This window comes from Boleophthalmus pectinirostris, unplaced genomic scaffold, assembly GCF_026225935.1.
Source record: "Boleophthalmus pectinirostris isolate CB_2022bp ecotype Guang Dong unplaced genomic scaffold, ASM2622593v1 HiC_scaffold_20, whole genome shotgun sequence".
NCBI classification, from domain to species: domain Eukaryota; kingdom Metazoa; phylum Chordata; class Actinopteri; order Gobiiformes; family Gobiidae; genus Boleophthalmus; species Boleophthalmus pectinirostris.
The window spans coordinates 25,074,062-25,100,111 of record NW_026571153.1 but is presented as its reverse complement, the minus strand read 5'-3'; the positions used below and the strand labels follow the sequence as shown (position 1 = coordinate 25,100,111).

The 26,050-nt window shown below is 41.7% G+C and overlaps 1 protein-coding gene across 1 annotated transcript; it reads right to left on the bottom strand.

Annotated features, from left to right (window-relative positions):
* Positions 1–445: 445 nt before the first annotated feature.
* zgc:109889 (uncharacterized protein LOC553542 homolog) lies at positions 446–23,117 on the bottom strand. Its single transcript, XM_055156279.1, has 10 exons — positions 22,985–23,117; positions 21,343–21,477; positions 10,238–10,391; positions 9,174–9,291; positions 6,852–6,920; positions 5,518–5,562; positions 4,780–4,956; positions 3,376–3,596; positions 2,348–2,730; positions 446–603 (listed from the first exon to the last, which is right to left on the bottom strand). Exons 1-10 carry the CDS (start codon positions 23,115–23,117, stop codon positions 446–448), a joined length of 1,593 nt encoding a protein of 530 aa, XP_055012254.1.
* Positions 23,118–26,050: the final 2,933 nt, after the last annotated feature.

Sequence of the window (26,050 nt, the reverse complement as noted above, 5' to 3'; positions counted from 1 at the left end):
TGCTACTGTCAGACTCTTCATTTTGGTCCTAAAATGTTCGTATTAACCCGCTCTACATGATCCTGGTGTTTTTATTTTGCTATTTTGTAAGTCATTTCCTATTCCCGATATGGAGTTGGCTCCAAATTAGCTGCTATAACTGCTAGTCTCATTTGACTGGAGCTGAACGCTGTGGGTGACGTCACACTTAGTCCACTCCTTTATACAGTCTATGCTCCCTCCTCTCTCTCTCCCTCCCAGTCTCTTTTTCTCTCAGTCTCTTTACACCTCCCTCTCTCCCCCCTTTTTCTGTCCCTCTCTTCCGTTGGACCACTCACTGTCGTCCATTTCCGAGTCCTTGTCTGATTTCACTGAACTCTCTCGGTTGAGCTAGTATAAGCACACCCCTACCCCCTTTCCCCTGTTCTCTCTCTTTCCCCTTTTCTCTCCCTCTCCCTTCCCCTCTTCAGTCGGACCACTCGTTGTCGTCCATTTCAGAGTCCTCGTCCGATTCGCTGTACTCGACGGCGATGCGGCGAGACAAAATGGTGGCTACGTCGTTTCCCACGGGCTCGCGTTTGGCCTCCTGCTCCCGCTGCTCCTGCACCTTCCTCAGCTGGATCCCTGCACCCGGAAGCAACATGGAAAACTCAGTGGGAGAGGAGACATCGGAATATTCTAACCTGACCATGGTTTAAAGTTCACATGGATTACACCACGGTCAGTAAGAATTCTAATGCAAACTGCCGAGCATTATTTTTGTAAAACTGCACAAGTAGTTCTGGCAATAATTAATCACTGTTCTGTATCAATGGGCAAACAAATGACCAAATGAGAGACAGAGAAAGAAAGAAAGAATGGGATAAAACAGTGAGAGATGTAAAGAGAGAGGGAGAAGAGAGACAGATGGAGAGAAAAAAAGGATAGAGAGAGAGAATGGGGGAAGATAGTCCACACGTTTACATGAGAGCTTTAATTCCGAATAAAAATAATTGAATTCTGAATAAAAATGAAATTCTGCTTTAAAAAGATCATGTAAACACTTAATTCCTAATGACAATGATTATTAAATTAAACTTAATTCTGAAGTAAGTGGGTGGTTTATTCCTATTTTAAAGACGAACTAATTTATTCCTTGATCATGTAAACATTTATTCTTCTTAAAAATAATTCCGGTAGCTCAGCGCATGCTCATTTTTGTCGCCCTTCTGACGCGATCCGGATGATCCGGCTCCACCAGTTCTCTCTTGGGACTTTCATCCACTGCTCTTTGGATTTGCGAGCGGGAATGGGCTGAGGTAGAGCAGCCATTTGTCTTCTTCTTCCCTTGTCCGACAATCTTCCCTTCTCCTCCTCAGCTGACAGATGTAAAGCCTGATTCATCAGCTGGTTTCACTTTGTAAAAACTGTCTGACCTTGCAGCATTAGGATTATTCGTTCCCTCGACGGAAGGCGGGTACTTTTTTCATTTAACCAAATTGCTGCTATTTGGTCGTGACGTATGTAATGCGCCGATAACGGGGCTAACTGGTATATTAAGCTTTTCCCAAATCCCAAATCAAGGACAATAACGTCTTTCCCCTTGATAAAATTCACCAAACATTCTCTTTGTTCCGGCTTTAAATCCTTGATCTCAGGAATCTTTCCAACACAGAATGTATGGCTCTTTGCTGATTGGCTGGTGCCAGAACACTTCCGGGTTTTGCAAACCGTCTAGTGTATTCTGATTCCTGACCTAGTTGCTGGAGAGAAATTAAATTGAGTGGAGGCACTAGGTGGCGCCAGCCCAGCTAGACAGACATAAAGCAAGATGATAGAATTCTGAAACTGCTGCGTAATTATCATCGGAACGACTGCGAAAAAGTTTGGATCATGTTTGTGTCCATGGTGTAACAACAAACCAAGATGACACAAAACCTGGTAGCAGCTGAAGTGTGTGTTTTCTTCCGGTCGACGTAAATGCATTCGTGTCCGTGTCCAATCAGAACCCTTCCTGACCCCCAGACGTTGAGCGGAATTAAATAAAGGTGATTTAATGTGTTTCCCATGTAAACCTTAATTTGGAATTATTATTTCCATGTAAACTCGACGGAGAATATTTTAATTCAGAACCATTTAATTAAGAACAATTAATTTGGAATTAAAAATCCTCATGTAAACATGGCCAGTGAGAGATGTACAGAGAGAGAGGGAATAATAGAAGAAGATAAAAAAGGAGAGGACAGAGTTATAAAAAAGATAAAAATGAAAGAGATGAAGAGAGAGACAGAGCAAGGGAAATGAGGAGAGTAAAAGAATGAAGGAGAGGTAAGAAGAAAGAGAGAGAGGAGAGATTGATATAAAAAGTGTATAAGTTAGAGCTGTGCACCTCTGCGTATGGCGGCGAGCAGGTCTGAACGAGCGTCGCTCATCGGGATCATGCCCAACATGGTGGACTTCCTCTGGGGGGCAGAGTCAGGCTGGGCGAGGGGCGGGGATGGGTGCACCGCGGGGCCGCCCGGTGGAGGAGGGGGCGGGGCAGCGGGGGGAGCGCCAGAGGGGGGGTGGGCGGGGGAGGGCACGTAGTTGACGGGAGGAGGGGAGGGGGAGGGGGAGTAGGGGCGGGACATGGCGGAGGAAGTGGGCGGGATAGAGGCGGCGGTGGGTGGAGCCACGGAGGAGTCGTACGGCGCCTGAGCGGAGGGCATGGAGGGGGGAGGAGGGGGAGGAGCCGGGGGGATGTAGTACTCGGGGATGGTGGACGGTTGACCACTACAGGAGAGGGAACAGAGACTGGGTTAAAAACAGATTTTTTTTAAAAAGGGCCAGATTACACTATTTTCTGATCTATGTTGTAATGTTTCCTCATCACAAACATACATGGAGTTGTGTTTTGTTTCATTCAAACATGTCACACAAATTCTGCATATTTAGGCTGTGTTTTTCTCTCAAACTGAAAGCACTCTGTTCCACCTTGTGATGTCATGTGGTAATACAGGAAGTGCTCCACTGTGTTTTACACTTCATACACCTGCCCTAGAACCATTTGGATGATTTAAGGCCTGAAATTGCCAATCTCTACTGAACAAAGGGTAAAAAGTTGTGATGGTATATAGTTCTACTTCATTCATACTTCATTTTTCAAGTTAGGCTTAACTTGAAAAATAGTACTATATAACATCACAAGGTGGAACAAGCATTTTGATCTTAGGAGATGTAGACAGACTAATAATAAAGAGTTACTCAAACGTTGAATGAAACAAAACACAAATCCAGGTATGTTTTTGATGAGGTAACAACATTATAACCAACTAAAAAACTCACAAGAGTCAATTTTGAGTAACATAGGACCTTTAAACACAATTAAATTAAACAGTCACACAAAATAACTCCTCTTGAATCCACATATACACTCACCCATGGGCCCTGTACTCTTTGACAGACTGCTGGCGAGGCCCGTTGACCATGTGATCGGGCTGCGTGCCGTGTGCAGAGGGCGTCCTCCCGAGCGATGCCGCGTGTCGCCCGGACGCCGCTGCGGACCCTGGTGTGGGCTGGGTCGGCCTCAGCACCCGGTCCAGGCTCTGGGTCTGTGGCGCCCCCAGGTGGTCACGGCTGTGGTCCTGAGGGTGAGCGGCCTGAGAGGACGAGTGACTGGGGCTGAAGAGACAAGAGGAAGGAGGAGTTATTTTATTAAAGAAGAAGTGCTTGTGTCTGCTGTATAGTTAGAATCTATGACACCCGTGGATCATTATTTTATCACTTATACATTTAAATCACGAATGTTCATCTAAAAGAAACAAGTTCTCTAAGTTCTGCGTTAGAAAATTGTGGTGCCCAATGGGAGCTGACGTCACAGCAGACGCCATCAGCAAACAAAGAGCTGTGCAGCTGTTGGCATCTCCTATGGATATCCAGCGAGCCATGGATTTTGATTCATTTATACTAAAATGATAATGTGACACTGCCGAATCCTACGCATATTACAGATTAAGAAAACAAAATTGAAGAATGAGGTAAACACAGCAATTAAATATTGCTCAAATCACTCCAAATACAACTTTGAAAGGGTAAATGATAAGGGAAACATTTTTTGCAGAACAGATTTAAAGAGGAACTAATCACAAAATCAACTATGAAACTGTGGCCATAACGGCTTGTAAAAGCCTGATCCCGTCAGATCTCAGAAGCTAAGCAGGCTGGGCCTGGGTAGTACTTGGATGGGAGACCACTCCAGGTGCCACAGTGGGGCACCAGTGGCAAGTATGAAGTGCCTAGTATGAAAGGTGTGTGTGTGAGTGATGGTGGTGGTCGGAGGGGCCGATGGCGCAGATTGGCAGCCTTGCTTCTGTCAGTCTGCCCCAGGGCAGCTGTGGCTACAGTAGTAGTTTACCACCACTGAGTGTGGAGTGACTGAATAATGAACTGTAAAGCTCTTTGGGTATCTTGAAAGGCGCTATATAAATGCTATCAATCAATAAACTGTGTACATGGTGTTTTAAAAGTCTGTAAACAGTTCCTCGTCCATTTTGTCTATTTTTGTGCAAACCTCCACTTTGGGAATCACAAATTTAAACTGCTGTGCTCCGTGGACAAACACTATGTACATGTCTTGTCTCTGTGTCGATTTTGTCAGATTCAGATTCAGAGTTTTATGTCGATTAAAGCCATATAAAAAGCTGTTAAAAAGATGTCCAGAAGAGGGCAGCATTCATCTTCTATTAACATCAAGGTCAGAATTCACATTCAGAGAATCAGGACAAACTGTCTGGACTCAGGGACCCCTCAGTGAACATGCCATGGTAGGGGAAAGGAGTGAGCTGTGGTGGGGGTGAGAAGCGGGTGAGATGGGGGTGAGTTGTACCTGTTGTCTGGACTCAGGGACCCCTCAGAGGACATCCCGTGGTAGGGGGAGGGGGTGAGGCGAGCGTCTGGTCTGAACTCTTTGTCGTAGGCCAGAACGTTCCACTCCTGGCGGCGGTTACGAGCCTTACGAACCTGAAAACATGTTTATTTATATTCTAAATAATAAGAAAAAACATACACTGAACTACAGGCAAACAGATATGTATATTAAAGAGGCACTAGGTAACTTTTCTGGAGGGGGTTCATCACTTACTCATCTCCATGCAGATGATTTGCCAATAATGTTCCACAGTTTGGCATTACTCTTGCCAAAAAAGTGTATCAAAACTGTCACGATTGTATTACAGTTAAATAGTTAAAGAGGGAGTGTTTTACTTCTGCCAACACATAACATATTCAGATCACCATGTTACCTTTTACTGTTTTCAAAAAGCTATATTCACAAAAAACAGCATATTAACATGTTTTATAAGTTTCTCCCCCTCCTTTGCCTCCTTTGTGTTGTCCTCCATCAGAGCAAATCACATCACATCAATCAGTGTGCCTCCCGCTAATAAAACTACTACACAAAACTACACATTGCATCATATTTGTCATTTCTAGTTTGTTTAAACTTATTATTTATGTTTTTAAGCCACAAACAAATATTTAAATTGAATAATTATTTGAAGTTGTATGATTGTGCGCACTGACCTTCTTGACCTCTCGTCCTGGTTCTTCAACTTGCTTCTGCTGCTCCTAAAAATAAGCAAATAAAATAAAAATAAGAACAATGAGGAGAGTTAAGTGATCTGGCCCAAATCAGATCACCTGCTCCTCACCACCACCAGAGGGCATTAGTCTACTCCACTCACTTACTACCATCATCACACAAAAGTCTAAACACACAAGAAGCAGCCTAGTCTGAAAAAAATAAAAAAAAAAATAAAAAATCACTTAATTTCAGTTTATTATTATCACACAAATTCAAAATTGGCTTCATTTATTCGTATACTCTTATAACTCCAGAAATCTGAATAATAGTTAGATTTGAGTGTGCATGGGACCACAGTCAGGGAACTTTGAATGTTCTTTGTACACAAGGGAAAAAGTAAGAAGAGTTTAGTAAGTAGTAATATAAGTTATTATAACTCCATTGCAATGTATTAAAATATGAAAAACACAACAATGATTGGGCCTATTCATTTGCTCAAAAGTCATATGAAAATCAAAAGAATAATTGCTAAATTAATCGATTATCAATCCTGATACGAAGACTTGTCATTTTCAGACTGGGCTGCACCACCACAGACAACAAGTCCAGACCCGGAGTCAGACCTGGGGTCAGACCCGGGGTCTGGACTTGTGGTCCGGACTCAGGTTTAGACCAAGACTTTAGGTGAGACAAAGACTGGGGTGAGATGCAACAAAACAAACAAACAAACATGGAGAACACAGGGCTGAGTGCAGAGCTGTGAGATCAGGGACAGGATTTAAAAGAGTTAAAAGGACTCACAATATTATTGATCTATACATTTGATTTATTTTGAGTATTTTACCGGGCCTATCCAAATGAAACAAAATCTGGCACGAAGTTCAACGTCAGTATAAATAAACAAAAGTCAAATGATTTTTTTCCACAGTAGCTTCAGAAAGCAGTGCCATTATTCACTGACTGTTGTCATTTCAAAGGACTTTAAAACAAGATTACTATGACAAGTCTGTGGAGCCAGTTCTAAACAAATATCCCATAGAATTAAACAGGGCCCTGCCCCCCATCTGAAATGATGACATTATTACTATGAGATTATAAAATAAGAATGAACATTAATACTCAATATACAATATACAACATTAATAATAATAATATACAATAAATATGAAGTCCTTTTAACTCATAAATATGGATCTGTATTCTGGAAGGAGAGTGCAGCAGACAGGACAGAGGAGAGGAGGAGGGGAAGAGGGGAGGAGAGGAGGAGGAAAGGAAGAGAAGAGGAGGGGCTAAACTACAGGGAGCGGTGCAGGCCACAGCAGAGAGGGGGCGCTCTTACGGAGAAGGGGCTCCGGGGTGGGGCCTGTCTGGACTGTGCTCTGCCGGGGTGGGCGGGGCAGCCCTGAGGAGACACAAGCTGCACAGTTAGACCAGGATCAGACCAGGGACCAGGGACCAAGGACCAGGGACCAAGATCAGGGACCAAGATCAGGGACGAGGGACTAACCAGGACCAGGAGTCAGGGAAGTGGAATCGAGGACATTTTGCCGTGTGCTTTGGAGTGGAGTTTAATCTCTGGTTTCCTCATATGAGTAACATCAGCGCACACACAGGGCGTGTATAGTAAAGTGATGTGTGTGCGCATACATGAGCAATCGTGCCGTGCTTTGGCCAACCTCCTCCTCTCAGCCAAAGTCTGAAACATGCCGTGCCTGGGCACGGTTCGACTGGGCTAGTGTGAGTGCATCCTTAGACTGGGGTTGAGGACTAGGAACCAGAATCAGGGACTAACCAGGACCAAGAACTAGGATCAGGGACTGAACCAGGACTGGACCAGGACTGGACCAGGACTGGACCAGGACTGGACCAGGACTGGACCAGGACTGGACCAGGACTGGACCAGGACTGGACCAGGACTGGACCAGGACTATAGGAACCAAGATCAGGAACTGAAGAGTGAGACCACATCCAGGACGAGGGACTATAGAAACCAGAGATCAGGGCCAAGAATTTGGTCAGTTGGACCAATGGCCAGAATCACAGACTAGAGAGTTAAACCAGGATCAGGACCGGGTGAGGATCAGGGACCGAGTACCAGAGACTGGGACCCTGGACTAAATAGCTGAACCAGGATCAGGGACCAGACAGGCGAAGCTAAAGGGGCTACGGTTCCCAGTACAAGCATTTTAAAAGTCCTAATATTACGCCAAAATGACTCTTGTGAGCTTTAAACAATGTTATAATGTTGTTACCTCATGAAAAACAGACCTGAAGTTGTGTTTAGTTTCATTCACACATGTGTTTGAGTAACTCTTCATTATTAGTCTGTCTACATCTCCAAAGCTCAAGATGCTTTGTTCCACCTTGGGATGTCATGAACTGATAGTTTTCAAGTTAACATCTCCTTTTAGGTTTAGTTCAGTAGAGATTGGCAATTTCAGGGCTGAAATCATCCAAATGATTCTAGTGAAGGTGTATGGAGATTAAAAACACAGTGGAACAGAATGTTTTCTGTTTGAGAGAAAAACTCAGCCTAAATATGCAGAGTTTGTGTGTTAAACATGTGAATGAAACAAAACACAACTCCAGGTCTGTTTGTGATGAGAAAACAACATTATAGTACAGATCAGAAAATAGCGTAATATGGGACCTTTAAGTATAGTTTTGTAACTGGATTTGACTGTAACAAGGGAGGCAACAGAAATATATGAACAATCACATTAGTTTGAAATTGGCAGATGAATTCCCAGCAGCGATTCAAATGGGTCAACAGCCGAATCTCACTACGAAATTACGTTCAGTTCGGACATTATATGGTCAATACAAGATATTAATTTACTGCATAAAAAATATAAAATTATTTCAAAGTTAAAGATTTGTGAAACTGATACTTTGCAGCTGATATCATCAAAGTTCCCAGGGGGTGTGTTGCTAACTAGAGGCACTGCTCCGTATCACTGCAAAGTATCAATAATCTAAGAGTGGCAACTGAGAACTTAAATTTAACTGGTAAAAGCCCAAATGAACTCTCCGCTGCTGTTATGGTTTAATCTTTTTCAGTGTGAACAAAATAAAAAGGCAAAAAGCAGCAAATTAAATAATGGTAAAAATGAGACAAAACTCAAACTCAAATCTGAAATATAAACTTTGAAACAAAACTGGAGATGGAAGATTAGTCTAAGCCACGTGTTTCTCAGACATTTGCAAACAATTAACATGTATATATGTATGTATATGTATAAAAAAACCAAAAGCAATCTCTCCATCTCTCCTCCCCCTGTTTTGTATCTTTTAATGTCTCTTGTTCTCTCTCCTCTCACTCTTCCTCACTATCTTCTACAATAAGTCTTCTGGTACTCCCTCACTCCTTTTCTCTCTAACCCTCTAACCCTTGATGTCTTTCTCTGCACTCCTTCCTTCTCTCTCACACGCACCCTTTCTCTCCCTCCTTTTCGTCTTTGGACAGCCTCCCTCTCTATATCCTCTTCTTTCCTGTCCTCCCCCATCCATATAAACTCTGACGTCTCTTCTTTCTTACCACTCTCACACTCTTCCCTCCTCTTTTTTGTCTTTTGTCCTTTCTCCCCCTCTTTCTCACCCCCTCAATCTCTCTCTCTCTCCCTCTCCTCTCCCCCCTCTCTCGCTCCCTTTTTACCTTCTGTCGTCTCTTCTCTTTGCGTTTGTCCTCTGTTGCCTGGAGCATCTTTTCTTTCCACAGGTTAAAGAAATATGAAGGATCGGTGTAGAACTTCAGAGCGTCCTTCTTATCGTCCCTGTGGAAAAACAAAAATATTAAAGAGGAACTAAATCTACCTTTTCTGTTACTAAACGCTGTACATGTCCTTGTAACAGCACTGTCTACTGTTCTTAGTCACTTCCAGCTCCAGTGCAGATGTTGATGCTCTGTTTCTAAGTAGCTGCCGATACCCGATATCAACTGATACCAGTGCAGAGAAAATATATTTTATTTCCTTTAAACACAAACAACATAAGGTAGAAAATGATCCAAATATGTTTTGTAACTACAGAACAGTTTTGTAAAAATACAAGCCAAATATTATGCGGCATCTTGGGCCAACATTGGCTAGTAAATCATGTTATTACTTGCCTGACCAGCCTTCTACATTCTGTTCAAATCCACAAGGGACTGGACCTGGACAATAGAACATGAAAAACCTCCTTCCAAACTCGAGACGGTCCAGCCAGCCGCTAATATGTGTCTCAAATGTGGAAGACAATTCTCATTCAGAACAAAATATGTAACTTCTTTTATCTGAGATAAATCATAGCTTGGTGCTTTGATTGTTAATTCTGTAAAAACCTGTGCTATTTCTCAGTCCTTTATAATGTTTTTTCCCCATTTTTATGTGTAAACCACCGTGTTTGTTTGTAATCCACCTGTCAATCACTCCCGCTGGAATCAGGAATACATAATACCCCTCCACATCCACTCATCTTTTGTCAAAGCATGTGGTTCTGACTGAACAGGTAATCTTATTATACAAATGTACAGACTAAAATGGGATATCAACCAAACTGAAATCTTGGAAGCCATTTAGGTCCGATTTGAGTCAGATGTGGGTGGTGGCAGAATAAAGAGATACGGGCATGAAGCTGTGTCGCACCTGGACGCTCTGAGTATATTTAGCGGAGTGAGAGTTTTGGTTAGATTTAGTGCTCACTGGTGAGGACGGGTGAAGATGGGTGAGGCTGCCTTACCTGTACGGGGTGAGTATATTTAGAGGAGGAGGTTTGTCACAGCGGTGGTACATCTCCACCACAGGGTTGGGCACAGAGGTACGTGACACCACCTGCTGGTCCTGGATGGTACTGCTCTTGAAGGCCTTCCTCATGTTGATGTCCTGTAAAGACACTGCAGAGAGAGAGAGACATGTCACTTTTGGAAATTAGGGTGCACTGTGTCATTGCTCTGCCTGGAATGTTCCACAGTATGACATTATAACAGCTCTACCTTATATTTATTCAAATTACAGATGGTTTTATAGCTCAAAAATACCTAGGAAAACATCTCCAAGGAGACAAACAGGTGGCAGACCCTACACCAGAAAAGCTACACAGTGCAGCTTTAAAGATGAACCTCTGAGCTCCGCACAGCTGTCTGATTTCTAACCTGTCAAATATTAATCTTTGCTCTGAGCGATTTTCCGTTTGATTTATGAAATATGCAGCCGCCATTTTGTGATTCAAGGTTTTCTCTCCCTAAAGACAGATCATAAACTCCAGCGTGACACATACAGAGGGTATGTGTTATACTGATAGGCTCCTATGCTCCTTCTGTGTCTCCTGTGTCCTCTGCACCAGATTTATAGATTTACGCAGTGAAGAAAAAAGGAGAAAACAGTATTCGCTCGCTTATAGATCATATCCACTTAGCATTATTTGCAGAGGTTTTAAAATTTTAAAGGGCTCATATTACACACTTTTCTGATCTACAGTGTGGTATAATGGAGACCTGGAGTTGTGTTTTGTTTCATTCACACGTTTAACACACTAATTCGGCTGAAATACTGTTCCACCTTATGATGTCATGTGGTAATATATGGAGGGCTCCACTGTGTTTTTAAACTCCATACAGTTTCTCTCTAAAATCATATGGATGATTTCAGCCCTGGAATTGCAAATCTAAGGTCAAAGGTAAAAGGAAGGTATAGCTTGAAAACAACTGTACTGCTTCATGACATCACAAGGTGGAACAGAGCATTTTGAGCTTTGGAGGTGTAGACAGACTAATAATAAAGGATTACACAACTGCAGGTATGTGTTTGGTGAGGAAACAACATTATTACATGACTTAAAGGGACAGTCTGGAATTTTGGACGTAGGGCCTCATTTCCTAGTGAACCAGAGTGTTGGAGACGTGTGGAGACACTTTTAAAAAATATTCCATCCAGTCCTTGTATTTGCAGAGGTCGCTGGTGCTAGGCTAGTGCATGTCAATGGCCATAGTTAGCCTGCCACTAAAAACAGTGTTGCCCACTCCACAAAACACCAGAAACAAATCTATTATCACACCAGACTGTCTCTGTCAATAGAATAATTTTAGAAGTAAACCCAACCTTGCATTTGAAGGATTTGTGTCTGAGCAGCAGTGCGTTGTACTTCCTGATAGAAATCTTGGCAGCGGCGGACTGATATCACCTAGCGTCTATCTTACCTGCTGCTTCTGAGAAAATAGTCCCTCAACATATGACAATTCATGTGATACAAAGTTAGTTTTATTTCAAACATTATTCTATCAACACAGACATTTACATCGACAGTCTGGTGTTATAATTGTTTTGTTTCAGGTGTTTTGTCGAGTGGGTAAGACTGTTTTTAGTGACAGGCTAACTATGGCCATTGACATGCACTAGCCTAGCACCAGCGACCTCTGCAAATACAAGGACTGGATGGAATATTTAAAAAAAGTGTCCCAACACGTCTCCAACACTCAGGGCCTCATTTCCTAGTGAGCCAATGTCCAAAATTCTGGACTATCCCTTTAAATCTCACAAGAGTCCATTTTTCAGACCTATAAAAATGACAAATTCTCAAAATGATAGATAGAATGTGTTTGGAATTGAAGATTTCATTGGGTTTCAATTGGCATCACAACACTGTACTGGCCAACTGATACTTTGCAGCTGATCATCAACATTCCGTAGGGGTGTGATGTTAACTGTAGGCTCTGTCTGAGGATTTTATTTTAACACTATCTGACGAGAAAGAGCTGACTTAGTTGGAACTACAACATGTGAGCTGATTTGTGCCTTTAAACAAGTCTCTCACACATAAAATTAGTCACAAGCTATCTAGCATCAGCCAACAGTTTTTCAGTTAGTCACTTTCACATTTTTGTTGAAAATCAAACACCTAAACAGGAACACGAACCCTCGTATTGATCACAGGCTCCTGAAAATGTGCTGTTTAAATCCATTTTGTATTTTTTTCAGACAATCTTAAATGTCTGACAGTGTTTATGAATGTCTGCATTGTGTCTCCATGGTAACTACTGAACGTTCCACCACAGAGATACATGTAGAACACCCCCAGCGTAATGGCACTGTAAAGTAATTGTAGTTTAGTTGGTCTCATTACGTAAACAGATTTGATAATGAGACCAGAGCAGCTAAACTCATAATCAGATAACTGGAGTAATCAGATAACCCATGATGAAATCTGATTATCAGTGGGAAGTCAAAGTGAAACATCTGTGTTTTGACTGAGTTTATCTCCAGAAATTAGACAACGGTCATTTTTTTTGTGTGTGAAATTATATACTGTCAAATCTCTACACCCCCTTCTGCCCTTCCTCTCCCTTCTCTCTCTTTCTCTCTCTTTCTCCTACTCCTCCTCCTCACCCTTTCCTCTCTCCTCCCTGTGCATCTCTCTCTTCCCTCTTTCTCTCCTCCTACTCACCCTTTCCTCTCTCCTCTTTCTGTCTCTTTCCTCTTCCCTCTTTCTCTCTCTTTCTCTCCTCCTCCTACTCACTCTTTCCTCTCCCTCTCCTCTTCCCTCTTTCTCTCCTCCTCCTCACCCTTTCCTCTCTTCTCCCTCTCCTCGCCCCTCTCTCTCCTCTTCCCTCTTTTTCTCTCCTACTCACTCTTTCCTCTCTCCTCCTCTATCTCTCTCTCGTCTTCCTTCTTTCTCTCCTCCCCATTCACTCTTTCCTCTCTACTCCATCTCTCTATCCTCCTCTGTCTCTCTCCTCCTACTACTCACTCTTTCCTCTCTCCCCCCTCCTCTTCCCTCTTTCTCTCTCCTCCCTCTCTTTCTCTCCTCCTCTTCCTACTCACCCTTTCTTTCTCCTCCCTGTGTCTCTCTCCTCTTCCCTCTTTCTTTCTCCCTCCTCCCTCTCTTTCTCTCCTCCTCCTGCTCAGTCTTTCCTCTCTCCTCCTCTCTCCTCCTCCTACTTACTCTTTGCTCTCTCTCCCCCCTCTCCTCTTCCCTCTTTCTCTCTCCTTCCTCTCTTTCTCTGCTCCTACTTATCCTTTCCTTTCTCCTCCCTGTGTCTCTCTCCTCCTCTGTCTCTCTCCTTCTCTTCCCTCTTTCCCTCTCCTCATCCTCCTACTCACCCTTTCCTCTCTCCTAATCTGTCTCCCTCTCCTCTTCTTTCTCTCTCTTTCTCTCCTACTCCTACTCACTCTTTCCTCTCTCCTCCCTCTTTGTCTCCCCTCCTCCTGCTCACTTTTTCCTCTCTCCTCCTCTGTCGCTCTCTCTCCTTCTCTTCCCTCTCTTTCCTCTCTCCTCCTCTTTCTCCCTCTCCTCGTCCCTCTTTCTCTCCTCCTCCTATCCACTCTTTCCTCTCTACTCCATCTCTCTGTCCTCCTCTTACTCTCTCTTCTCCCTCTTTCTCTCTCCTCCTCCCTCTCTTTCTCTCTCCTCCTCAGTCTTTCCTTTTTCTTCCCTTTGTCTTTCTCTCCTCCCCCTCCCTCTCCGTCTCCTCCTCCTACTACTACCCTCTCTCCTCTCCCTCTGCTCCTCCCTCTCTCTTTCTCTCTCTCCTCAGTCCCTCTCCTTCTCAGCCCCTTTCTCCACTCTCTCTCTCTCCCCTCCCTCCCTCTTTCCTCCATCCTCTGTCCCTCCTTCTTCAGTATTTGTCATTCAGTTCACACACTCTTTCACATCTCTGCTCTCTGTCCTTTCTCTTTCTCTCCTGATTCTCTCTCCCTCCATCTCTCCCTCCCTCCCTTTCTCTCTCTCTCTTCAGTATTTGTCAGTCCGTTCACACACTCTTTCACATCTCTTCTCCCCGAGGCCAGGGTCTAATCCTCGAACCAGCGTCTAATGCGTCTTTCATTCACCCCTCTCTCTCTCCTCGTCTCTCTCCCTTCACGCCTCCTCCCTTTCTTTCTGTGTCTCTCCCTTTGTCGCTCTCCTCTCTCCATTCCACCTCCTTCTGTCTATTTTCTCATCTCCTCTCTCCGTCTCTCACTGTCTCTCCCACTTTGACTCTTCCATGCCCCATTTTTTTTCCCTCTGGTCTCTTCCTCTCCAATGAGATTTTCATTCATTCCCTCCTCCTTCCCTCTCTCTCTCTCTATCTGTCTCTTTCTCTCACGGCTTCATTCATTCAATCCCCACCCCCCTCTGTCTCTTTCTCATCTTCTCCTATAAAGCAACATTCATTCACTCCTCTCCCCCCCTCTCTCTCCTCCTTTTGTTCTCCTCCTCCCTCTCTCCTCTCTCTCCTCCCTTCTACCCCCCTCTCCTCAGTCTCTCGCTCCCCTTTCTCTCTCCTCTCTCATTCCTTAGTCTATCTTTCTCTCTTTTTCTCTCTTTCTTTCTCCTCCTCTCTCATTCCTCAGTCTCTCTGCACCTCTCTTTCTATCTTTCCTTCTGTCTCTCCTTCTCTTTCTCTCTCTCCTCCCCTCTCATTCCTCTTTTCTCTCTCTATTCTCTCGCTCCTCCTCTCATTCCTCAGTCTTTTTTCTCACCACCCTCTCTCTCTCTCTCTCTCTCTCTCTCTCTCCTTTCTTTCCTCTTCTCTCCCCCTCTGTATTCTCCCTCCCTCTTCTCTCTCTTTCTCTCTCTCTCTCTCTCTGTCTCTCTCTCTTCATCTCCTAATGCGTTTCATTCACTCGATCGCCCTCTGATGAGCGACTCCCTGTTCCACATGTAGGTCATGTGGTTTTGCCCAAAGGCACAAATGACACTTTTAATTGTCTAACAGAGTTTGAACCACAAACCACCAGGTCAGAGGCTGAAATAAACTTCTTTAAGTATTGGAGAACTTCACATGTCTTAGTGTCATGCAGTTTTAATAACACTTGTACCTGTAGCTTAGACAGTTATTACATGTCTTGTTAGTGTGTTATAAGAACTGTTGGGCAAGTGACTTTAAAACTGTAATGAGTTATTTATTTATGACTTGTTACTGTCATTTCAAAGTCATTTGTTACATTACAATATTACTGTATTTAAAATGTAAGAGATTACATTACTGTTACATTACTTTTAAGTTACTCTCACCAAAATAACTGTGAAGATGCTGAACTTTTGCGCCGTATATGGACTGAACCAGGACTAAACCAGAGCTAAACTAGGACTAAACCAGGCTGAACCAGGACTAAACCAGGTCTAAACCAGGACTAAACCAGAGCTAAAGTAGGACTAAACCAGAGCTAAACTAGGACTAAACTAGGACTAAACCAGGACTAAACCAGGACTAAACCAGAGCTAAACTAGGACTAAACTAGGACTGAACTAGGACTAAACTAGGACTGAACCAGGACTAAACCAGGACTAAACCAGGACTAAACCAGGACTAAACCAGAGCTAAACTAGGACTAAACTAGGACTAAACTAGGACTAAACTAGGACTGAACCAGGACTAAACCAGGTCTAAACCAGGACTAAACCAGGACTAAACCAGAGCTAAACCAGGACTAAACTAGGACTAAACTAGGACTAAACTAGGACTAAACTAGGACTGAACCAGGACTGAACCAGGACTAAACCAGGACCAAACCAAGACTAAGAGTGCCCCTGAGAGAACCCAGAGACCGTGGAGTTCTGTGCTGGTCCTGACATTCTACACGGTTTGCTGATATTGCAGTGATTAATTTACCGAATTTGTATCCAGGTTAAAAAAGCATTGTAATGACATTTGTACCAAGTAAAATATTACTATTTTTGTCCCTGTAATGCCTTACATTACTGCGTTACAGCAAAAAGCAACACATTACAGTGATTTGTTACTTTGATAACGCGTTACTCCCAACACTGATTATGACCATGTTATTAGTGTCTTGTTAGTGCGTTGTTGTCATGTTGTGTGAGTGTGCTTAGTGTTAGTGTGATCTGATCATTTTCAGCCTTTTCCCACAGAGATTCATGAATCAGACTCATGTGAGTTTGGGTCACATGCCGAGTCTGACATTCCTACAATATTTCTGATTTAGAAATGCTGCCGTTTCCGCGTTTCTGAATCTCTTGTATCTCTGTTTGTCATCTGTTTATTTTTCAGATGGAACTGTCTGTAACCTGCATTCTTCATATTTTAAAAAAGGAACTAGAATCACAACTGAGCCTGTGTTGCCAGAGCTTTACACTGCAGACAGAGGACACATCCAGGTTTGTCTCATTGTCAGTACATGGACAGACCAGACCTCATGTGAAAGCTCAGAACCTCCAGAATTCCCTCTGAGCTGCAGAGGCTGCACTAGCACTGATTCATGACTGTAGTAGTAGTTTTTTATTTGGTCATTTTGCAGTACTACAAAACAAAACAAAACATAGACTACAACCCCATGGATCATGACCAAAAGGGTTTAGGCTGAAGTAAAAAGTACTTCTAAAGTCAAACCCTTTTAAACAATGACAGAATTCCAAGGAAGAAAGCAGCGTATGAACAACAAGTTTGCATTTACAATTTCACTTACAACTTATTGTAAGTACACTACCGGTCTAAAGTTTTAGAACACCCTCTTTTTTCCAGTTATTTATTGCAGTTCAAGTCGTGCAAATCCAATGAACAGCTTGAAATGGTACAAAGGTAAAAACTGAACAGACAGATACAACAAAAAGATAAAATATAATAAAACACAAGTCCAAGCTCTGCCAAAACTACCTCAGGAAAGAAGAACAAGATGGTAAAGCTTGAAAATATGGAGTGTCCGGCACAGTGTCCAGACTTAAACCCCATCGAGCTGGTTTTGGATGAACTGGACAGAAGAGTGAAGCAACCTCCAAGTGCCACACATTTATGAGAACTTGTGCAACAAACTTGGGAAGATCTTTCTGAAGAATATTTGATTTCTATTGTTAAAAAGAAAGAGCCACGAGTTTGTTCAGCTGTTATATCTGCCAAAGGTAGACACTTAAAAATTTGGTAATGTTTTGGTCAACAGTAAAAGAGAAAGAGTGGCGTCCTAAAACATTTGACCAGTAGTGTATGAGACAAAATATAAATTAAAACAAACTAAATTTGAGACATAATCCATTCATTTCAGAGCGATTTATCTTTCAAAACATGATGCTTTATAATTTTAAAAAATCATCACTCAGATTGTTCCATATACTAACCCCTCTATCAGAAATACAATTACTTTTTTTTACTGCACATCTGGTAACGCACATGATTTTGAGAGTGGTTCAGGAGCATTGTTTTTTAAAATTCATTTGACCTCTAAGTTGTATTTGAATTCACTTATGCAAAACAGTTTTTATGTTGTCTGGGAGCAGGTTGCAGCATGACCGGTGCATTGAAACTGCCAACCCAAATAAGAGACTCATGTGAGACTCGTTCTGCTTTCTGATTGGATAAACGTCTTGAACCAAAACACCAAATTATAACATAAATAATTTGGCCATCATTTCCAATGTTTTTGTAATGAAAAATAAATCAGAATTACAATAGTTACCAGCAGAAGCTATGTTTGATTTAAACATGTTTATCTCGTATCTGGGGACAGATACACTACCAGTCAAAAGTTTTACAACACCACACTTTTTTCTGTTTTTTTACTGTTTACTGTTGACCAAAACGTATTCAGATCTAAAAGCTGAACACACTCATGACATTTTTTTTACAGTAGAAATTGAATATTGTCAGAATAATTTTATTATCCCATATTTGCTAAATACTTGTGTGATATTCTATGCCTATGAGTTAACCATTTATGTATACAATTCTTTGATTTATAATGTACCAATCACTTGTCACTTGTTGAATAACTTCTGTGTGTTTGACAACTGTGTGCAGTGTCCTATCGCTGTAGTGAACCTCGAGATGATTCCTCACATGAAGCCAACTTCCACTGTCACACATGCAAGAGTTATTCTGTCCATACCTAAGGCACCTCCTGATTGTTAATCATGTTTTATGTGTTTGGACTATGCATAGCTGCACCAGTTTCTTATTATGTCTTTGCTGTTTCCCCTTCCCCTTGAGAATTATCATTCTGTAACTAGGGCCTCCTAATGAAATAAAAAGAGGAGAACGGCCTTGAGGCATCAGAACGTGTGGAGACTGTTGGTTTTGATGCCCACTCTCTGCCCGTTCTCCTCGCGAGTAAAACTGAATTAATCTCTTGTCTTTTCTTCTTGTTTATAATGTTTAGATAAACTAACATTTACTCTTCAGAAAGTTCTTCCAAAGTCAGGTGCAGAAGTTCTCATAAATGTGTGGCACTTGTAGGTTGCTTTTCTTTCACTCTTCTGTCCAGTTCATCCCAAATCAGCTCCATGGGGTTTAAGTCTGGACACTGTGCTGAACACCCCATGTTTTCAAGCTTTACCATCTTGTTCTTTTTTCCTGAGGTAGTTTTGGCAGAACTTGGACTTGTGTTTCGTATCTTTTATCTTTTTTTTTTTTTAAACCTCTGTCTGTTCAGTTCTTACCTTTGTACCATTCCAAGCTTAAATAACTCGAAAAATTAGGATGTTCTAAAACTTTTGACCGGTAGTGTATATTAAAGCTACACTATCCAACTTTTCCGGTCAATGGTCTGTAATATTTGTAATGTTCCATAATATGACATTGTAGATTTGTGTGAGTGTATGTCTGAAACTGAATTCTCCAATATTCTGTACAAAACACTTAACTTCACTCAGACGTGGCTTTAGCAGCTCTAAGTGAAACCCAAACTCCATCTGCAGCCAGTAACAGATGGATAATGTCTTTAAATGAGATCCTCTGGGGCCGCTGTACTCCTGTATTTGAGACTGTACTTTTAATCAGAGTGTGCAGAGTGTTTATGGAGGATCTAATAAAGCTCTCGTTACAGCCGTGTGCGGTCGCTTTAAAGATGAGACCGTGTGAGCGGATACGGCGTGACTATAATGTAATACACTTATGATGGTAATATAATTCATTAGTCTAACATAGTGCTGAATATGACATGCATTATTCATTCGCTCACACTGTCAGAGGTGCTACTCAGGGCACACGGAGCACATGAGAAGGAGTTTATGGAGATTTGTCTAAGAAAGCACCCGTACACAATAGGCCACAGTAGATGCATCATGAATTTTGGACTTCCAGTCATCGCGCAATACATACTGGGAAGGATTTTCCAAAAAAGTGAGCATCAAACTGCCATGTTTGTTTTCCCAGTGGGAAGCGTCTATTGACAAAGTCAGTCTTTTCAAGTCTTTTGAACCATATCACTTTTGTTTCTGGTTCTGATATTGTCATATTTTCGTTTGGGGATTCGAACATTGTGATTGTGTGATTGTTGGATGTTCTAACAGCGGAAAACAGCTCGAGAAATGGGCTTTGGAAGTTAGCGAACTCCATAAATGTAAAAAGGGGAATCAGATGTGTGTGACTGCAAACCTCCGTTCAAACTGTTTCCCTTCCCAACAGAACTGAAAAATAGTGAAAGGTGAAGGCGATGGGCAGAATTGATCCACAGTAAAGATAAAAAAAAAATCATCCAAGTTTGCAGTGAACATTTTGTATGTGGAGCGACAACAAAGCAAAATCCCGTTTGTTAAGTGAGAGGTACAGAAGACAAACAGGCTGAGCTGCACTTTCTTGTTCTTGTGGTTTTACAGCAACATCACGTCTTGGTCACTTTGCAGTGGAAGGTGTTTCTTGGTGAACAGTTGTTGCCTTTTGCTCTGGTGTTGACTTTATAAATTTGTAACCAAGGTGGAGCGAAGGACCGGGGTTTTGCTTTGATGGCGCTCCACATACAAAATGTTCGCTGCAAATTCTGGATGATTTAGGCCACAGGTGTCAAACATAAGGCCCGGGGGCCAGATCCGGCCCTCCAAGACCTTTAATGTGGCCCTTGGGTGATTTTCTACTAAAATATTTTAATTATATTTCCAATTAAAATATTGTAAATTTTCTGCGGTGCTTAGCATAACAGCGTCTCCAGCGTCTCTGTACGTGGCCCCTCCCACCAGAGCAGCACAAATGAAGACTTGTCTCTTTCCAAACGCTCTTAAAGGACGATCGTTTTGACTGTTGACCAGACACCCTCATCAGAAAAATGTCCAAAATGAGAAAAGTGGAGCCGAGTGCAGGATTTTCCAAGATAAATGGACTTATTCTTATTTACATACAAGTTCATGTTAAAACATTGTGTTGAAATTGAATTTTTCTTAAAGTTTCAGGTTGTTCATAATATTATAATATTATAATATTATAATAAGAAAGAGTTCATCAATTAAAAAAGATTTCTGTAATAGATTTGCATTTCTCTGCACAAATATTTGAATTTATTGTTATTTTTGGGGTTTATATGCCATGAGTTTTCTGATCCGGCCCCTTTGGGATTAAAGTAGGTTGGATACGGCCCCCGGACCAAAATGAGTTTGACACCCCTGATTTAGGCAGTCAAAGATTACTTTATTCGTCTTTCCTGTGTACCAATACTGCCCATCGCCTTCGCCTTTCACTATTTTTCAGTTCCATTGGGAAGGGAAACAGTTTGAAAAGAGGTTTGCAGTCACACACATCTGATTCCCTTTTGCAGTTATGAAGTTCACAAACAAATTCCCCGAGCAGTTTTCCGCTGTTAGGACATCCAACAACCACACAATTACAGTGTTCGAATCATCCTTTATAAATACAGAGAAAAATCCAGACCATTGACTGCTCGAGTTACGCATAAACATACAACCAAGGTTTCTATTTTACCACTGGAGAGAGGTCAAACTAGGACTAAACCACATTTACCACCAGACTAACAATGACTAACAAAGGGCTAAAGCAGGTCGAAATTTAACCTTCAACAGCAAAATGGACTTATAAATATTTGTCCATTTGGGTTAGTCTAAATTAGGATTAAACCAAGACTATACCAGGACTAAAGCATAACTACACCATTACAAACCAACCACATGTGTGCTATAGACTGGTCCCGTACCTTCCTCCACAGTGGAGTCGAGCTGGGTGACCTTCACGGCCAGCTGGTCCACTCTCTCCTGGAGGCTGCTCATCCTCAGGTAGAAACTGTTGGCTTCATTAAACAGCTCCCCAAATATGTCCTCGGCGTGACGACCTACCACACAAACACATGACAAATGTTGTTTCCTTAAAGTTCTCAATCTCTGCTGCTGGTTGTGTTTTCTGTCTCTTTTGAAAATGCACCTTGACAGAGAATGAAGTGTCTGGGATAGTGTCAGGCAGTTGGGTTCCCGTGGGTTCCCAATCAGTCAATTTAGCATTAATTATAGACATATTTTTTGTTTGTGAATAGAAAACTTGATACAAACCTACAATTTAATGTAAAATATGTACTTTTTGGTATTTTTGAGAAACATATTCCTGCAAAAATATATATGTGTTGAACTTAATCCTAATCAAAATTTCATATCCATTGTTGTAAATCTGAAACCCAAATTTGCTGTATTTCAGTCCCTCTTGTTCGCTTATATAAATTCTCCCTTTGTATGGAATTTGAAATATAAAATGTGAATATATTCATTATTTTTCTACATTTCTATAATGTATAATGCAGATATTGTACATGTTGAGCCTGGAGAATATAAATTCTTAACCCTCTAGCAATGTTATTGTTTATCTCATTGTATATTACACTGCATACTGTATTTTTCGGACTATGAGGCGCACCGGATTAGAAAGTGCAATATGAATAATGTTGAATTCTCTTGAATATTTTCATGCATAAGGTGCACCGGATTATAAGATGCATTAAGCAAAACAAAACAGTCAGATAATTCAAACTTTATTCAACGCATTCAGAATAATTCAGCCCAGACATCCATGATCCACTGGCAGATCGTGGCATAACTTGACCGACGTTGCCTCCCTGCCTTGGTCAAAGTGTATTACTCCGTGAGCCTCCTGACTACGGTAGCTGTAATGCTCCGACAATCCATCAACGTGTGTGGCTTTGTAGTTTGCCAAAGTTGTACTAAAACATTTTGACAGATTTTTGAGCGCCATGTACCACATAAAATCGGTTCAAGGTCAGTAAGCACAACTACAATTAATACATAAGGAGCACCAGATGATAAGGAGCACTGTCGATTTTTAAGAAAATTTAAGGATTTTAAGTGTGTCTTATAGTCCAAAAAATACAGTATTTGAAAAAAAAAAGTCTAACATCTTCCATAATGTTCGGCTCCAGTCAAATGAAGCTCACGATGCTAGCAATTACAGGGGCGAATATGGAACCAAGCTCAATATTAGAAATAGAAATGTATTTACAGATAAAATAGTAAAATAACACCAGAATCATGTAGAATGCGTTAATACGAACACTGAAGACCAAAATGACGAGGCTCACTGATGCAGCTACAGAGACGGTCGACAATGTTCCAGTGTAAGTCAATGGGAGCCAGAAACGCCTCAATGAACACTTCCTATTTGACGTGTCCATGTATATACACAGTCTATGGTCATTACCTGTGAAAATGCTATGTAAAATGAATATATTTACATGATTGTTTTTACCACACACGATGTAAAGGGCATTCATCTTGACAAGAACACATTACAGGCCCGTAAAAGTGTGATTTGACGGTGATATTGTGTGTACTCACTGAGGCTGCCCAGCTGTTTGATGATAGCGGCCAGAGTGGAGTTGGTCACACACTCCAGCTCACTGGTCACGCCATCGGGCAGAGCTCCACGACACAGGTGCCGAGGCTCGATGCTCCTCTTCACCAGCGGCATCTTGTCTCACTCCTGCAACAACAACAACGAGGAAAAGTTTTGATTAAAGAGCGGCTATTTTACTTCTGTGGGGTATGAACTCCTAACACTTAACATATTTAGATCACCATGTTACCTTTTATTGTTCTGAAAATGCTATATTCGACTAAAACAACGGATTAACAGGTTTTGTAAGTTGTTTGTTTTTGATTCTCTGATTCTCCTCTCCCTTTGTTAAGTCACTCCCCCTTCAGAGCGCTATCACAACACAATCAGTGTGCATTCCACTTTTTTGTAGCATGTTTTTGTATATTTCTGGAGAATTGTCGTGTGGGAGCATGGGTGATGTAGGGTTGTGGGCGGAGTCTTGTACAGAATCTTACAGCTAACAAGGAGTGTTTGAATAAGGCCCAGGAGAGATCGCTAAAATACTCATACATGCATGGATGACATCTAAAATCTCCTCTGGCATGTTTTTGATGAGGGAACAGCGTTAAAACATGGAAGAAGGAAAAATAATACACATGCACACATGGGAATACTGGAGATGTACAAAGCGTTTATGAGAGACAGGATCAAGTTTTAAAAGAAACATTGTGCAAAACTGACTTGTCAGTTTTCATTTATCAAGTCATTTTAGATCAATATTGTGATTTTAAATGTCCAAATTATAACATCATAATCCACAGTGTCCTAGATTATAACTGAAGAGGAAACAAATACACAATATGTCTGCTTTAAATCGATTTCTTTCTTTCATAGTTTGAAAATCTGGTCCACTGCTTTAAAGAAGAACTAGTCTGACAGAGCTTAACATAATTTGGACCATCTGTATATAGGACAGTTATTCTTGGTCAGTGTGGACTTCAGTTAAAGGGCCCATATTACTCGATTTTCTAGTGTTGTAGTCAAGACCGCACTGATCGAGACCAAGACCAGTCCGAGACCAGGACAAGACCAAGACCTCTGAGGGTTGAGATCGAGACAAGACCAAGAATTTTAAAAGCCGAGACCAAGACAAGACCGAGACCACGGCCCATCAAGACCATAATCGAGACCATCTTTGTAAATTTCAACATTTATTTGTATTTTATAGTTATTTTGGCACATATATATGAATGCTTTTATAAATCTATCTCCATTTTATCCCTAGTCAAGTGTCAGGCCTCGAGACTGAGACAAAACTGACGTTTTTAAGACTGAGACAAGACCGAGTCCAAGTGCCTTAAAGACCGAGTCCAAGTGACTTCAAAACCGAGACAAGACCGAGTCCAAACGCTTTCAAGACCGAGACAAGACCGAGTCCAAACGCCTTCAAGACCGAGACAAGACCGAGTCCAAACGCCTTCAAGACCGAGACAAGACCGAGTCCAAACGCCTTCAAGACCGAGACAAGACCGAGTCCAAACGCCTTCAAGACCGAGACAAGACCGAGTCCAAACGCCTTCAAGACCGAGACAAGACCGAGTCCAAACGCCTTCAAGACCGAGACAAGACCGAGTCCAAACGCCTTCAAGACCGAGACAAGACCGAGTCCAAACGCCTTCAAGACCGAGACAAGACCGAGTCCAAACATTTTCAAGACCAAGATAAGACAAAGTCCAAATGTTTTCAAGACCGAGACAAGAAAAAGTCCAAACGTTTTCAAGATCGAGACAAAACCGAGTCCAAGCGCCTTCAAGACCGAGACAAGACTGAGTCCACACATTTTCAAGACCGAGACAAGACCGAGTCCAAACACTTTCAAGACTGAGACAAGACCGAGTCCAAGCGTCTTCAGGACCAAGACAAGATTGAGTCCAGTCTCGATACTACAACACCGCTATTTTTTTATCTGTTCTAATGTGCTCCACTGGGTTTTTAAACTCCATACACCTTCACTAGAATCATCTGGATAATTTCAGCCTTGGAATTCCCAATCTCTACTGAAAAAAATTAAAAATAACAAATAGCTGTTAACTTGAAAACTACCACTGCATGACATTACAAGGTGGAACATTTTGTGGCATATTTTGAGCTTTAGGGATGTTGACAGACTAATATAATAATAAAGTATTACTCAAACATGTGTGAATGAAACAAAACACAACTCCGAGTATGGCTTAAAGTTTGCAAGTCAGTTTTGCATATAGGACCTTTAAATGTATCGGTACATTTTATGATTTATTAGTTGCAGCTTAGGCCTTTTAATGACACTGTCTATATAAAAATGGTTTACTGTGATTATCTTGCATTATTGTTATTGCGTCAGTGGCATAAAGTACTTTCAATGCTATAATTTATCGTACTTCAAATTTTGTTTTCACGACGGGCCTAATCAAAGTGCTCTGTGCGTCTTCCACAAGGACACGCAGCCTCTCATTATAACGGAGTGTTAATGAGGCATTTAAACGAGCTGCGACGAACCTGAGCTGAGGTTATACTGTACAGCTACAGAGCCACTGGTGCGTTCAAGGACACTCGCACAATGGGATGTTTGAGCTCCAGCTGCTCAGACAGAACGCCCAGTAGGACCTGCATCTGCATGGGACAATCTGCTGCCATTTAAAAGTCGACAAATGAGTTGGCATTTTACAGAGAACGTTTTCTGAGCGTCTAACCGCAGTTTCCACTATTTACTCATCTGAAGTTGTATTTGGAGTGATTTTTGTATGGTTCTTCATTTTTTATTATTTGTCTACATCTCCAGAATATGCAGGATGTGTGTTAAACATGTGAATGAAACCAAACACAACTCCAAGAATGTTAACAAAATGCAGCCCTAAATGAAGAAAATGTAGAAGTAAAGTGGGTAAGGTACAAACCTGAGGCACAGTGACTAAATATATTAAAAGTTCTTTATTACATGGAGGGAGGCCAAAGTGTTTAGACCAGCAGGATGGCCTTCGTGAAGCACCTGCACTGCTACTTTTAAACTTTTTTATGAGCCAGTGAAACGCTCTGCCTCTTCTCTT